This window comes from Acomys minous (assembly GCF_964271855.1).
Source record: "Acomys minous genome assembly, chromosome: 8".
In the NCBI taxonomy this organism is placed as follows: Eukaryota; Metazoa; Chordata; class Mammalia; order Rodentia; family Muridae; genus Acomys; species Acomys minous.
In genome coordinates this window covers 47,341,610-47,357,576 of record NC_140489.1, presented here as the reverse complement: position 1 = coordinate 47,357,576, position 15,967 = coordinate 47,341,610, and the positions used below count along the sequence as shown (strand labels likewise).

At 44.2% G+C, this 15,967-nt stretch overlaps 2 protein-coding genes across 7 annotated transcripts in view; one reads left to right on the top strand and one right to left on the bottom strand.

Moving 5' to 3' along the window:
* L2HGDH (L-2-hydroxyglutarate dehydrogenase) overlaps positions 1–8,539 on the bottom strand; it is a 25,725-nt gene extending 17,186 nt beyond the window's left edge. Inside the window, exons 1-4 of the mRNA XM_084791364.1 lie at positions 8,312–8,539; positions 5,487–5,602; positions 4,349–4,500; positions 2,465–2,596 (exon numbers count right to left, since the gene is read on the bottom strand). Coding sequence (XP_084647490.1) covers positions 2,465–2,596; positions 4,349–4,500; positions 5,487–5,602; positions 8,312–8,451 — 540 coding nt within the window. The 5' untranslated portion in view covers positions 8,452–8,539. The remainder of the gene's footprint in view (positions 1–2,464; positions 2,597–4,348; positions 4,501–5,486; positions 5,603–8,311) is intronic.
* Positions 8,530–15,967, top strand: part of DMAC2L (distal membrane arm assembly component 2 like) — a 22,193-nt gene continuing 14,755 nt past the window's right edge. The window contains exons 1-2 of one of the 6 annotated variants that reach the window (XM_084791368.1): positions 8,530–8,669; positions 9,460–9,518. In XM_084791368.1, the coding sequence (XP_084647494.1) occupies positions 8,601–8,669; positions 9,460–9,518 (128 nt within the window). In that variant the 5' untranslated portion in view covers positions 8,530–8,600. The other 5 variants (XM_084791371.1, XM_084791372.1, XM_084791370.1 and 2 more) reach the window with 5 other exon arrangements.

Sequence of the window (15,967 nt, the reverse complement as noted above, 5' to 3'; positions counted from 1 at the left end):
GAAGCAGTAAGGTTTGTCGTTAAGTTTTATTTTTGCTTGAATGTCTATATTTGTTTAGTAACACATATTATCCTTGCTTGACAAAAATCTGACAGTGTTTTTAAAATCTAACAAAAAAGAGACAGAGGCAAGCGGATCGCTGTGAGTTTGAGGCCAGCCTGGTCTACAAAGTGAGTACAGGACAGCCAAGGCTACACAGACACTCTGTCTTGAAAAACAAAACAAACTATATATATATTATTATTATTATTATTATTATTATTATTATTATTATTAATTAAAAAATAAATAAAAACTAACAAAAAAGTATGTTCTTGTTATGTGTCTAAATTTGGTAATGAACACACACACAGACACACATATAAAACGTGTCTACTAGAGAGGAAAAAACAATACTAGCTAAACAAGACCATCTCATAATCAGGAAATGCCCAGCAGCAGATAAAATATTTATGTTAAATTGGTATGTCTTATAGCTGGACATGGTGGTATATGCCTTTAATCCCAGCACTCAGGAGGCAGAGGCAGGTGGATCGCTGTGAGTTCAAGGCCAACCTTGTCTACAGAGGGCTGCCAGGGCTACACAGAGAAACCCTGTCTCGAAAAACCAAATATCAAAACCAAAACAAAACAAAACAAAAAATTGGTATGTCTTTTCGAAGATTATAAATGTTTTGTTTTCAAAGGCAATCTGTGCCAGTGAAATTCTAACATATTAGCTTTATAATCAAAATTTATTAAATCCACCTAAAGCTATGAAACACCAACAAATTTAGTGTGTTTTCAGAAAACACTTGTGTAGTAAAAGTTGGAGGAGGCTATTGTTTCAGACTGAGCTTCCTGCCACCAAGTCCCAGCACCAAGTCCTGGCAGACAACTGAAATGGAGTCATTTTCATGTCACTAAATTAAATTGATTAGCTAATCTTCCAAAGAGACAAGAGTCAGAAATAACAGCCGATTCTCCAAAGTGGTCAGTTTTAGTCATGGTATCTCTTATTTGAATAACCAGGAGAGAAACACTAAAACCATTCTGCTCTGTGTTCCGTTTCTGCTTTCCTTGGCCCTTTCTACCTTTCTGCTCAGCTTCCTGGAGCCATGTTTCATCTGAGCTACTGTAACTGAGACATGATATAGCACATACTGTAATGTAAATATGGCATAAGAGAAGAGACAACAGGACAGAACACAGTCCATTCACTACCTAGACACACACAGATCCGTGCTGTCAAAAAGGGGTACTGCACGCCCTACAAAGAACTGCAGTCTCTGTAAATGATGTTCCCTTAGTCACTGGACGGTCACAAAGGAGAAACATACCTTGACCTATTCCTCATGCTATATACAAAACTCAATTTCAAGTAAAAGGTAAAGTGCAGTTTTTAGAAAAATATATAAAGTATTTATTTTACAGACTGTGGATAGGAAAAGACTTCTCAAATAGAACACTAAGGACACTAACCTTGCTATATTAATCACATTAAGATTTTTTTTTTCAAGACAGGACTTCCCTGTGTACAGCCCTGCCTGTCCTAGATTCACTTTGTAGACCAGGCTGGCCTCAAACTCAAAGTGATCCACTTGCCTCTGCCTCCTAAGTGCTGGGATTAAAGGTATGCACCACCGTACCTGGCTCATATTAAGAATTTTTGTCCATCTAAAGATACTATTAAAATAAAAGGACAAGTTACAAAGAGGCAGAAGATACCTGCAATATATATTTAGATGTACTAACAAGTATATGTTTATATACACAACAGATATTTCCAGACTATGTAATGAATTTCTAGAATTAGTGGGAACTAATAATTATAAAAGAGGCAATAAACCCAATAGAAAAATGGGCAAACCACTCAAAAAGGAACTTGAGGTGGGGGGTTGGTTTCCAAGTGGGAAATAAATATAGGAAAAGGTGTGTAACACTGAGTCATTGGAAAATATAAATTAAAAGCATAATGTAACGCTATAGTTCACGAATCTGTAATCTGTAAAGAAAACCTTTAAAATATCAACAGGATGCTCAAAAATATTTGAATTTGGGAATATTTTGATTTTTCTGAAATTTTGGATATTCAACTGGTTAAAGGCCATACAAATATCCCCATATCTGAACTATTTCTGGCCTGCTGCATTTTTTAGTAAGATATACTTGGCTTGTATCACATAACCACAAAAGTGCTTCAGTGAAAACAAATGCCACGTGTCAGCGAGGGCACGGTGCGACTGGAGCTATCTGTGACTGAGAAGATAAGCCAAGGTACTTTGGAAGACTTTTCGGTAATCCTTCCCAAAGCTGAACATAAACACACAAACTGTAACCTAACAATTTCTCTCTGATATATATATCCAGTAGCAGTATGAACATGTACTTAGCAAAACATAGATTCTAGAATGCTCGCTCACAGCAGCATCATTGGAATAGCCCATGGACACTCCCATGTGCACGAGGCTGGCCCATCACTCACCCTGCAATATGGCTCCTTCTTTTTTATATCCTCCTGCTGAATCAGTCGCAAGCCTTGGACTCCATTCTGCAGGCCTCTCTCATACAGGGCCTGAAGTCTGGGGACCTCTTCTTGTTCCACAGCTACTATTAGCTTCAGAAAATGATAAAATTCATGAATAGAGTTAGCTGCAAAATACATAAAGTCTCAATGTAAAAAAATCATAAATTATCATATGTTTCAAACAAGGTTGAGATAAAGCATTTCTCCTCCATAAATCTAATTCTCCCTTTGTTTATTATTATCTTTCCTTCACCAAAACAAAACTACCTTAAGAAAATAACATTAAAACTTGAGGCAGGCAGATCGCGGTGAGTTCGAGACCAGCCTAGTCTATAAAGCAAGTCCAGGACAGTCAAGGCTACCCAGAGAAATCCTGTCTCGAAAAAACAAAAAACAAAATAAATAAATAGATAAAAATAAAATAAAACTCATCTCCCCACATGTAAAATGCTGCCTCAGTTTCCACTTCTTGAGGAGAGTTGCAATTTGATCCCAGCCATATAAAACTCCTTTTTTTTTTTTTTTTTTTTTTTTTGAGACAGGGTCTCTCTATGCAGCCTTGGCTGTCCCAGACCGGATTTGTAGACCAGGCTGGCCTTGAACTCATAGCAATCCGCCTGCCTCTGCCTCCCAAGTGCTGGGATCAAAGGCGTGCGTCACCATGCCTGACTCCATAAAGGAAGTCTTAAGAATAGTGAGAGGAAGTGTGAACATGTGTTTCTCTTGCTATTGTAATCTGGAGGGAGTGGTGATGACAAGAGTTGTATATGGAAGGCGGGAGTGGTGGCGCACACCTTTAATCCCAGCACTCAGGAGGCAGAGGCAGGAGGATCGCTGTGAGTTTGAGGCCAGCCTGGTCTACAAAGTGAATCTACGACAGCCAAGGCTACACAGAGAAACCCTGTCTCAAAAAAACAAAAACAAAAAACAAACAAACAAACAAAAAAAAACCATTGAACTACTACCATATGAGACTATGGGGCCCTCATTAGTTACTGTGAAGAGTGTTGGCAGTTCCTCCAAATATTAAAGATGGAGTTCCCACAGGAGCCAGAAATCCCACTTCTAGGAATATTCCACCGAGAGATGAGAATGTGTTTCCATAAAAGATATACATAAATACCTATAACTGTATTATTCATAACAAAAAAACAAAAACATCTCAAATGCATATCAACTGATAAGGACCTAAACAAACCGAGGCATATCTGCATAATGGAGTCACACATAAGGACGGCAAAGCGCTAACTGACACTACAACATGGGTAATCTCTGAAAACATTATGGCAAATATATATATATACATATATATGTATATATATTTGTTATTATTGTTTTGTTTTTTGAGACAGAGTTTCTCTACGTAGCCTTGACTGTCCTGGACTCACTCTGTAGACCACAACTCACAGTGATCCACCTGCCTCTGCCTCCCAAGTGCTGGGATTAAAGGTGTGCACCTCCACGCCTGGCCCTAAGTGTATATCTTAAAAATACATGAAAAAATGTCCTACTTATAAGATATATATGTAAAGCAGGCACCTGTATAGAGACAGTTGTTAGGGGCTCAGGAAAGGTAGGAATGGAAGCTACTGGTATAGGGTTTATTTTAGATAGTGGCATAACCTTGTAACTGTACTAAAAACCAAAAATTGTATAATTATTATATGTCAATAAAACTTACTTCTAATTATATAAAATCATAGCATCATGTCATCCCCTAGTACTATATTAAATTACATAGGCACAAAAGCAGAGAAAGTCATGTCTTTTTAAAAATTTCAACATTAAACCTAAGAAAATGCCAGTTATAAACAAGTCAAGCCCCCCAGTGAGTTGCTGTACCTTGCCACATTGCTTGTAGGGAATTCCCTTAAGGTTACAGTACTCATAGATGAGGGCTGCGCCTTCTACACACAATTTAGCCTTTAGAGACTCAGGCTTATAGTAAATTCCGCTATGTATGACACCACTGTTCCGTCCAGTCTGGTGAAGAGCTATGGAAAAAGAGAGACAGGGAAAAAAAGTAAATAACTCACATAAAGCCTAAGAGGTGAAGAGCAAGTATGTATGTATGTATGTATCTATCTATCTATCACATATACAATTGTGCATATATAATATAATTATTATATTACATAATCGGTGAGGCCTATAAACATAAATTCTTTTGTTGTTGTTGTTTTTAGAGACAGGGTTTCTCTGTGTAGACTTGGCTGTCACAGACTCTTTTTGTAGACCAGGCTGGCCTTGAGCTCACAGAGATCTGCCTGCCTCTGCTTCCCAGAGTGCTGGGATTACAGGCATGGGCCACCACACCCAGCTTAAACATAAATTCTTAAAGCTTGCTTACTCTTAAAGCCTATTTAATACAGTCATCATCTCTTTCTATATACATGTATATATACATATACAAACATGTATGTATGTATGTATGTATGTATATATTAATTAAAACACACACATGAAGCTATCAGAGGTCACATCATTTAACAATTTTGCCTAGATCTGCTCTGTTTACTGACAACTTCCTACAGCAGCTATCCCTGGAAAATCATTTCTGCTCACTTGATTTCAGCTTAAGCTTTGTTTAACCACCACCACCTCATGGAGCCACCATGGAGGCCTACCAAGGCTCTCTGCACATGCTCCAACGGCCTTTTCTGTGCTTTTGGAGGAAAGTGGAGCTGTTAGCACTAGTAGGGACAATCCTAGAAGCTGACAGATGAGAAGCGCAAACCTGGGGAGCACTCTGGTGCTCCTCGGGGGTTCCCAGGGTACTCAGGCTTCCAGCAGCACAGTTAAGAGTGTGCCCTCATGTGCTCTTACTCTCCCCATCTCAGACAATCCCTCAGGTAAACCACCTCCACGCAAGCCCTTGTCCCAGACTCTGCCTTCCAGAGAACCCGAAAATCAACAGTTTTCATAACTGACTAAGCCTGACAAAATATACAGGTTCCCAGCAAGCCGTGGGTATACGCACCTAAATCTTTCTCCTTTTCCACTACACCAATTGAAAGTCCAGGATGTTTCAGGATGAGTGTTCTGGCCGAGGCAAGCCCCACAATTCCACCACCGACAATGACTATATCAAATGAGCTTTAAGAGAAAGCGAGCTGTAAGAATTTATGTTTATAGACCTCATCAAACGTCACTTTCAGAATTTTCATTAATGAGCAATTAAAGTACTAGTTTGTAATAACATATATGTTATTGATATATTATATAACACATCTCACTACATAGCATATATTATTTATATATCAGATATGATATACCAGGCTCTTTGTCCTCCCAGACAGAATCACATACAGAAATTCTGCTAGGACTATAGTCTAAATGACTCAGCTTAGCTCCAACCATGATGCAGCATTTATCGTAGGGTACTCGGAGGCAGGAAGGAGTGTTAGGGGAACTGTGGATGGAAGTGACACAGATGCCAGATGCCCCATGGGAGGATATGCTGTGGCCCAGGTTTTTCTCTCCTGAGATGGTGTAATAGGCCCCTAGACCTTAGCACAATTGATAGCATGTTGGAGGCACCATTCTGACATTAGAAGCCCGCATGTAGGCCCCAAAGGTGCCAAAATGGGAACAAAAACCCAATCCATCAAAGACCTAGTCCGCACCTCAAGGATCCAGGAAAGTCCCTAAGCCTACTAACCTTGCTTTTTGACTTCCACAGTTTCCCTTTTCACTAACTGTTCCTGCTAGCCAAAATGTGTCAACCAGGATGAGGCTATTGTGCATAGAAGTCAAAGAACAGCAAGGCTCAGGGCTGCATGATTTGCTCACGTTCCCTGTGTGGCCACCCGCTGGCAATACAGACTTCCTCTTCAAGCTTTGAGAGTTGTCCCTGTGTGTTTCACTTGTCTTCTCTGCATGTGCATTTCCTCAGGGAAGAGTCATTCTGTACCCGATGCTACATAAAAGAGCCTTCCTGGGGACTGATTCATGGTTGGGGCAAACAGCCCTGCACTGGAAATGTCGTTACATTTTCCTTGTGTGCAGAGTTTAAGCCACATCTCTGTATACGGTGAAGAAGGAAGGGCAGTGGCCACTAGTGCAAGATGAGTTCAGCCTTCTTAAGGCTGAATGGTCACAACCAAGTGACCCTGTAGCTTGACCCCAACAACTCTAGAGGTATTGTTGGCATTCTTATATGAATGGTGATCTTGATGACCCCCCGCTGGCCAGGCTTGACTGGTATCCATTTCTTACTGGTGTCACTATTGACCATTGCAGAAGCCAGCACTTGGCAGACATTGTTCAGTCATGTTGCTACCAGGGCAGGCTCTGTAGCGGGGTGTCTAGCTGAGCCGTGGGCAGCTGCCAGGTTTCATCTTTGGTAAGCCTTGGGAGATGACTGACAGGTGAGCCTTGCCATCTTGGTGGGGACTTGTGTCCAGGTCCACAATGGAACATTTCTATGCCCAAGTTGAGGAAATTGCACAAAGTATTAAACTGTATTGCAGAGGCAGTTGGATCGCTGTGAGTTCGAGGCCAGCCTGGTCTACAAAGTGAGTCCAGGACAGCCAAGGCTACAGGAGTTACAGCCAAGGAGTTACAGGAAAGCCAGTGCTGCATAGGGAAACTTTGTTTTAAAGAAAAACCAAAGAAAACAAAGCACCACCATTTAACAACTTCCACTGCTCTCAGACTAAAATTTAACGTGTGGCTTAAACAAAAGCAGCAGGGCTACGGCAGTGCCCCTCTCCAGTGCCTTTCCACACTTTTGCCTTCCACTAAATCACATTCATGCTGCTCACCTTCTCATTTCAAACAACCAAAAGCCTTCCTCCTTAAAGCTGTGTTCACAGAGAACACCGTATTTGCTTGGCTTTCCTAGGCAGCTCATGGTAGGCAACTGAGCTGTCTCTCATGGGGACAACTCAAGTGTGTGCAAGCAACTGGTGAACTGTCTTCCAAGCAACACAGGAAATGCTGGCTAAGAAGCAGCATGTTTATTTACAGTGTGTTAGGTCCCTTTATCCTCAAAATGACCACCTAGGGGCCCGACTAGGATCCTAGTCACCATCTACCTTTTATTTATTTATTTATTTATTTATTTATTTATTTATTTAATGTAGGGGAACTCTGTCTGCATGTACATCTACATGCCAGAAGAGGGCATCATATCCCCTTACAATGGTTGTGAGCCACCATGTGGTTGCTGGGAACTGAACTCGGGACCTTTGGAAGAGTAGCCAGTACTTTTAATCTCTGGACCATTTTATCAGCCCTAAGAAGCCAGGCGTGGTGGAGCACCCCTTTAATCCCAGCACTCAGGGAGGCAGAAGCAGGTGGGTCTCTGTGAGTTCAAGGCCAGCCCCGTCTACAAAGCGAGTCCAGGACAGCCAAGGTTACACAGAGAAACCCTGTCTAGAAAAAAACAAACAAAAAAGAAAAACAAACAAAACTACATCTCATAACCGTCTGCAACTCCAAGATCTGACACCCTCACACAAACATGCATGCAGGCTAAACACCAATGCACATAAAATAAAAATAATAAACAAATTACTACCCACATGGCAGTTCACCATTCATCTTTTAAAGTGGTTAAGAAAAAGAGAAGAGGTATGTATTCGGAGCTAGATTCGCTCCGGACCTCCACTCAACGCTGCCTTTCCTCTGGCCCACAAATGCCGCTGGTGAGCCCTGCAGGTCAGCAGCTTCTGGAGTCTGAGGCTGTACCACAAAATCAGGACTTCCTTGCCAGGGACAGAGACGTCCGAGTAGGGACACAGGTCGAGTTTGAGACACCTCTAGGGGAGCTGCAAGCGCAGGCCACCGCCACTCACCTACCTGGTGCTGGACCTGCGGCTACTCCCGCACGGTAGCTCAGGCCCCCGGGACGTTGGCCCGCTAGCCAGCAGGTAGCCCCCAGCAAAGCGGCTTCGGGACCGACCGCAGGCGCCGCCCACGTAACGCAGGGCAGGCCACATGGCCCGCGCCACCTCCCCTCGGTCAACCTCAGCAGAAGCTGCCAGGACGACCCTCAGGGGTAAGCCCGCCGCTCTCCAGCCCCGCCCCCAAGCGCGGGCCAATGAAACACGAGCTCTCTGTCTAGAGTGGGCGTGGCTTCTGCTGGCCAATGGGCGAGCGCGGCGCAGGGAAAAGGCTGAGGGCGAAGGGACTACCGGCCGCAAGGACGTCGCACGCCGTGAGTAGAGAAGCGAGGGCGCAGGCGGAGACCGGGTGGTGGGTCCGCTCTCCCGGACCTGCGCGGGCACAGGCTTGACTGGACGCCGACGCTCTGCCGCCAGAGAAGGCCGAGCGTGGCGGAGTGACCTCTGGCTCCCACGGCCTCGCCTTCGGCCACGCCCCGTGGTCGGTTGGCGACGCTCTGGCCCGGGAGCCAGGGGCTAAGCCATCTCCTGCCGCTTTCCGTCACTACCGGGCTACTAGTCGGCCGGCTTCTGGGTCCTTCGTGGGGCTCCTGGCTGGTGTCGTTCATTCGACTACTTACTGGGCTTGTAAATATTGGGCGCTGAGCTAGACGCTGGATGAAAGACAGCTCGGTCCCTCTCATAATTAAGTGCGGGTTGGTTTTTTGGTGTTTTTTTTTTTTTTAATGATTTACTTATTTATGTGCGTGTGTGTGTGTGCGTGCGTGCGCGCGCGCGCGCCTGTATGAGCTTACGTGCAACAGATGTGCTCAGAAGCTCGTAGAGACTAGAAAAGGGAGTAAAGGATCCCCTGAAACTGGAAGATTTGGGCAAATTGTGAGCCGCCATATGTGTGCTGGGAACCAAACCTAGGTCCTCAGGTCAGACGAGTTAGCAGTCTTAACCACGGTACTATCTCTCCAGCCCCTACCTTTCCTTTCCTTAAAAAGTTTATTAATTTATCTTTACCTCCCTACCACTGTTTCCCCTCCCTCCTCTTCTTTCAGGCATTTCTCCCACCTCCACACCTCCCTCCCTTCATCCTCCCCCCTTGTTTCTCTTCAGAAAAGAGGCCTCTCATGGATATCAACCAGCCCTGGGGTATCAGGTGGAAGTAAGACTAGGCACGTGCTCTCCTGTTGAGGCTAGAGGGGGCAGCCCAGTAGGAGGAGAGGGTCCTGAAGGCAGGCAACAGAGTCAGAGACAGCTCCTGCCCACTGTTAGGAGTCTGATTTGAAGGCCAAGCTACACATCTGTAACATGTGTGCATAGGGTCTAGGCCAGGCGCATGTAGGCTTCCTGGCCCAACCTTTTCCTTTTGTTTTTTGTTTTGTTTTGTTTGGTTTTTTTTGAGACAGGATTTCTCTGTGTAACAGCCCTTGCTGTCCTAGACTTGCTTTGTAGACCAGGCTAGCAGAGATCCACCTGCCTCTGCCTGGAGTGCTGGGATTAAAGGCATGCTCCACCATGCCTGGTTTGCCCAACCTTTTCTTAATCACTGGACCAAGACACAGTTTTAAATGTCCATGCCTCAGGAAAGACACTCACAACCCACTATTATAAAACTGAGAACTATGTAATCACTTAAAGACCTTATCCTCTGTAAAGTTATTTGATCCTTTGACACCATACCACTGTAATTCCCATTTTTCTGCTTGATGGTGGTTGTTCATGTTTAGGGTTAGAACAGCTTAGCGGAAGGACTTGCTGGTGTGAATATTGGTTCTCACCACCTCCATCTCAGACACTCTTATGTTTATTAATATCCTTGAGCAGATAATAGTGTATTTGTGAAGACTCAACAGAAGTGGAGCTCAGCAGAGCTTATTAGCTTTTTAATATGCTTTATGATTTATATAATGAGCTGTACTAGATACTTTGTTTCGTTGGTTGGGAAGAAACAGTGTTCCGCATTTATTCCATCACACACAAATAGCATACGTGGTTGTATCTTAAATTCAGTGCGTTGTGGTAATTGTAGGTTCTCAGGAAGTTGTAGGAAATAAGAGAAATCCCATGTGTATGAGCTTGCTTTTGATGTGATAAATATCATGACCAAAGCAACTCAGAAGGAAAGAATTTATTTCATCTTACAGCTTATAGTCCATTGTGAAGGGAAGTCAGAGCAGGAACGGAAGTAGAGGCCATGGAGGGGTGCTGCTTACTGGCTTGCTCTGTTTGTTTTCTTGTATACCTCAAGACCACCTGCCCAGGAATGGCACCACCCACACTATGCTTGGCCCTTCCACATTGAATCATTGATCAAGAAAACATCCCACAGTCTTGCCTGTCATATGGATTGAAATTGAAATTCCCTTGTCCCAGATGACTCTAGCTACCGTCAGTTTAACCAAAAACTAACACAATTGACCTCTTGTCAACTTGATACAAACATATCGATATTAAACCATAAGCTTCCTTTTCTTGTTTGTTCCCAAGATGCCATGGGAACTATTAATATAATATAAAACATAGCATAACCTTTATGTGCATGGGTGTTTTGCCCACATGTATGTTTGTATACCATGTGTGTGCCTGGTGGCCATAGAGCCAGAATAGAGCTTTGGATCCCTTGGAACTAGAGTTTAAGATGTTTCTAAACTGCCATGTATGTGCTAGGAATCCTCTTGAGTCCTGTCTGAAAGAGTAACCAGTGCTCTTAACTGCAGAGTCATCTCTCCAGCCCCCTAAATATAACCTTACCAGCCCACAGACATGGTGTCAGCTATAGCAGTGTGTGCATCCTGGGTGTCTGCTGCTGGGCCAGACCTGCTCAGGGGTGGGATAGCCCTGGCCAAATAAAGCCTCTGGCAAAGAAAGCTCAGCTCAAATGTGGAAGGCACTCACCTAGTTCATAGCACTGCCCAGGATGGAAGTAAAGATGCTCAACATTTTCCTGAAGTTGCAACTAAGAGACCCAAGTCTGTTGCTTACTCCATTTCTGAATCAAAGCCAAGCCCTTTCTCTGGGGCAGTGGTAGCCATACCCTCTTCCATAACTGCACTTGTGACTGGTTATGAAGATGAGTAAAAAGAATCTGGGCCTTCCCCCAGGCAACAAGGGGCCACAGCAGCGGTTCAGACCATTTCTCTGCCTGTGGACTGTGGTCCACAGCATATGGGATGCTCATTGTTTCTTCTATCAAATGATGACCATTAGGCCAACATTCTATCCCTTTGCTTCTGGGAGGAGATGCCTTAAATAAATAACTTGAACTTAGAAAAGAGTCCTGCCATCCTTACAACTTTTAAACTTTTAAAACTTTGGGTCAAAGTCTTTTTCAGGGGGACCTGGTCTTCCTTGATTTAAGGAGTTCTGGGTGGTCTGGAAATTGGCACCAAAATTCGTTTTTGCTATGCTACAATGTAGATTTGTTCCTTTCGTTTGTTCTAGAGTTTTTCTGTTTATATAGATCAAACAAAAACTTAGGCTTCTTGTTTTCTGAAAACAAGGTGAAATAGTAGCCAGCACCAAAGGTCCATCAGGGCAGGCTGTTTTAAGCATTGCTTTACCTCTGCTGCCCATCACAGTAAGCACACCCAGTTTGTCTGGGGTGATTTAATGCTGCCAGCTGGCCCTGCTAATCCAGGACTTCAACTGAGCAGCAGTATCTCCATCCCTAAGGTCTGGCACAAGGAAAAGAACAACCGACAAGAAAGTTTTTCAGTGTGCTAGTGCCACTGTTTTCAGTTTTAGAGGATTATTGAAAGGCATGTCTTCTGGACCCGCCCAATGTGGAAAACTAGGTTCTACATTTACCCACTCCACCATTACAATTTCCCTGAGCCTTTAATCCCAGCACTGGGAGGCAGAGGCAGGCAGATCTCTGTGAGTTCAAGGCCAGCCTAGTCTACAAAGCAAGTCTAGGACAGCCAAGGCTACACAGAGAAACCCTGTCTCAAAAAACCGAAAAAGAAAAAAAAAGTCCATCATCATCCCCAAGTCAAAAAATGTTAGACATCTTCAGCTCCTTTTCTGTAGAGTCCATCTTTTGATGCACTTGACAGCCAACCAATCAGATTTCTTACTTTTTAATTTTTTTTAGCTCTGTGAGCTTCCATATTAAATGAGCCTAGACTGAATCCCCACTCTGGCTCCATACCTATAAATTCAGTCTGATCCAGTTTTATGTTCCTTCCACCATTATCCCGTATTTTAAAAAAAACAACCCATTCCCATATATTTTTCCCAGTTTTCTGCTTGAATGAATTAGCAAGCTCATGGAATGACAATGAGGACATGACTACCCCAAGGTATAGTTGAGAAGGATTTTATTTTAGATATGACGGAGAGTTCAGCCAGAGACATCTGGAAGGGTCCAGACTGAACCAGGCTGGAAGAGGAAAGAAAGAGAAGAAAAGAAGCCAAGTGGACCAAGAGGAGAAGAGAACCAAGAGGCAGGAGAATGCTTGTCTGAATGGCTGGGTTATATAGGAATCATAAGCTGGGGAGGGAAGGGAAGCCTAGCTGGGGAGGGGGAGGGTAGGAGGAGGGGGGAGAAGTGCTGAGTGAGCTTTGTTCTGGGCTTCTTTGGGACCCAAGGACATTACAGCCTTTTTGTTGATGATAAGAGGCAACATAATCTCTTCTTTAACTGCTTCTTAGATGAAATTAGGGCATCATCAGGGGCCCAGAAAGGGGGGATTGTTGGTCAAAGGCTGGGAAGGGTGAGAGAGGGCTGCAGGCTGGCTGACATTTGTCTCACTGCCTATGTTCTGAGGGACCACCTGGGGCCAGTGACGAGCAAGCCACTTTGACGCAGTATAGGATGCAGTTCTGGAGGAGCGCCTGGGGTTGTCCCGCTGTAGGCAGTTCTGGAGCCATTTGCAGTCTTGCAGTTGATTGGAAACCTGCTGGGACAACCATATACTAGGGGCAGAAATAAAGTTAAGGAGTTTAGGGGAAATCATTATCTTAGGTGTATAGTTGAAACTTACAGGTAAGTTGAGGCAGTTGGGGGAGAAGAGGAGTCCCAAGACCAGGGGAAGCAGGCAGAGAGAGAGAGAGAGAGACAGAGAGAGCACCTACCTCAAGGAGTAGGCAGTAGGTGGGGAAGCTTAGGCTGTTGGTTGCCAGGAGTGCTTATCTTGAGTCTGTTTGATCTGTGACAAGTGGATCCAAGTGTAATGACTCCCTGAGGCGTACATAATTTTTTTAAAGTTTACAAAAAGAGATAAAAGTGTTAGATATATTAGCATTACCATTGTTTGTAATCTGAACCGAAATCCACATTGTAGAAAAAGAAGTAGACTCATGCCTTTGAGTCACACAGTAAGAGGTTCGGGACCCGGGGGGTGGGGGATGGGAAACGGTTCTGGGTTAGAAGCATTATTACTTTTTCTATGTATCCAGAGGGTTGGATATATAGATTAAACGGAGTTTTTTGTTTGTTTGTTTTGTTTTGTTTTTTGGTTTTTTCAAAACAGGGTTTCTCTGTGTAGCCTTGACTGTACCGAACTCACTTTGTAGACTAGGCTGACCTCAAACTCTCAGTGATCCGCCTGCCTCTGCCTCCCAAGTGCTGGGATTAAAGGCGTGCGCCACCACCTGCCTGGCTGACGGAGATGTTTTTAGCACAATGGGAAGCACTTTCAAGTCTATACTTAGAAGACAGCCAAAGAAACGTAAATTCTGAGCTTGTGACTATAGTACTAATGTTAAAGTCTGTACTTTTGACATCAGTATAACAGTAGCACAGCGAGAAGGAAAGGCACCTTTACAACTTACGTAAAATACTTCTTAGATCCTCATAGCTAACGTAAATGTCAACCCTTTTCTTTTATCCAATCATTTACCCTGAGACACAAGGTAGTTGATTATTGAGATTGATCATTACCAAGCAAGTTAAAAAGTTAGAGTGAAACCTGTTTTGTGAGTTTATCTCCCAGGATAAAGTGAGACAGCAAGGTAAACTATGTCTGTGCCTGCCTTTCTCAGCAGGAGACCTAATAGCTCTAGAAAAGTGGGCCTTGGTTTTACAAAGGAACTGACCAGGCAGCTGCAGCCTTGGGGTGAGAAGCTGCTTTGCTTGCTGCTGGTAACTGGCAGCTACTCTTAGCCATCAACACCATCAGAGACCTGAGAAGGATAACTTACATCAGGAAGTATAATCCAAATGGCCTATGAATCAATTAAAATGACAGAGGCTTACTGATTGTTAGTAAACATGCAGCAATACAGCCACCCCAAAGGCCCTGATAACCATAGGAAAACAGGCGACACCAAAGTCACTCCAGAAGCGTGTTATCCAGAAACACGTCACCGCCAGCTGGCAGGATTCAGGTCCTCTAAGCCACGTGTGCACCCTCTGTGCGTGCATGCGCACGTCCTGGGAATTCCACCCCAACACGTGTACACCTGCGCATGTGTGTGTGCTTTCTGCATATGCACTAGGTTGCTTATAAAGGGAATTCCTCCCATTCCCAACCCTTCTACTCTCCTGTGTCTCCAATGACTGTATTCCCTTCCCCTAATAAACCTCTTAAGTGCATCTGCCCCATGGTGTGATTTCCATTTCACCATACAGCTCCGTCTCTCTCTCTCTCCCTCCCTCTCTCTCTCTCTCTCTCTCTCTCTCTCTCTCTCTCTCTCTCTCTCACACACACACACACACACACACATTTGGTGGCCCTACAGTATGGGGAACCACAGCTTCTGGCTGTGATACTGCTACCACCGGGGTGATCATGACCTGATCATTCCTAGTAAATAAGAGCTGCTGAAATCTTCCCCTTCCATCACGGACCCTCCTGCCCTCCCACTCGCAGATTCATTTCCTGATCTCCCGATGCAGGCTTCTTCCACATACACCAGCTGATTGGTGCGTTTTCATCTGCTCAGCATAAACGCTTCCCCTGGTGGGAGAGACAGCTGGCTCTCTCTGATTCACTGTGGATTCACACAGCCTTCACTACTGAGGCTGGTCCTCTTTGCCGACCTACAACTAGGACCTTTCCCTTTAGGCAAGCCTTCCAGACAGACTCCTGTTGCTGCCTTTTTCAGCACGGCCACGGCAGCAGGTTCAAAGTACTGCCTCACTGGGTAGCTATGTCCCTGGGCCAGCTCATCTGCTGAGCTGTGCTCTTTTCTGTACCTGTCTTTTTGAGTCACGGTCCATTTCTGGGGATGCCCTAATGGATTACAGGCTTCACCTCCCCATAGGACACATCCAGGCTCCCGTTCCCCCTCGTACACTGTTGGGATGTCTTTTAGAGAATTTCAGACCCCTGCATTTCGCACCTACCTTAAAGGCTTCTAAGCTTACAGGCCTCTGTAACCAAACTTGGCCTCAGTATCCCTTAGAAAATGGGTCAAAATGGCCAATTAGTGGCACATTAAACCCCAATATTATATGGGATCTTTTTAATTACTGCCAAGAATCAGGACGATGGAAGGAGCATTCTTATGTTCAAGCCTTTTCTCTTCTTCACTCCAAACCTTCCCTCTGCACTTCCTGTTCTCCCACTCCACTCCTTCTAACTGTAAAGTCTGAATCTTGGGAATCATCTACCACGTTTGATCCTGCTGATGTCACTGTCAACCTACAGGTTCTCCTCAAATTCCTTTGTCTCCT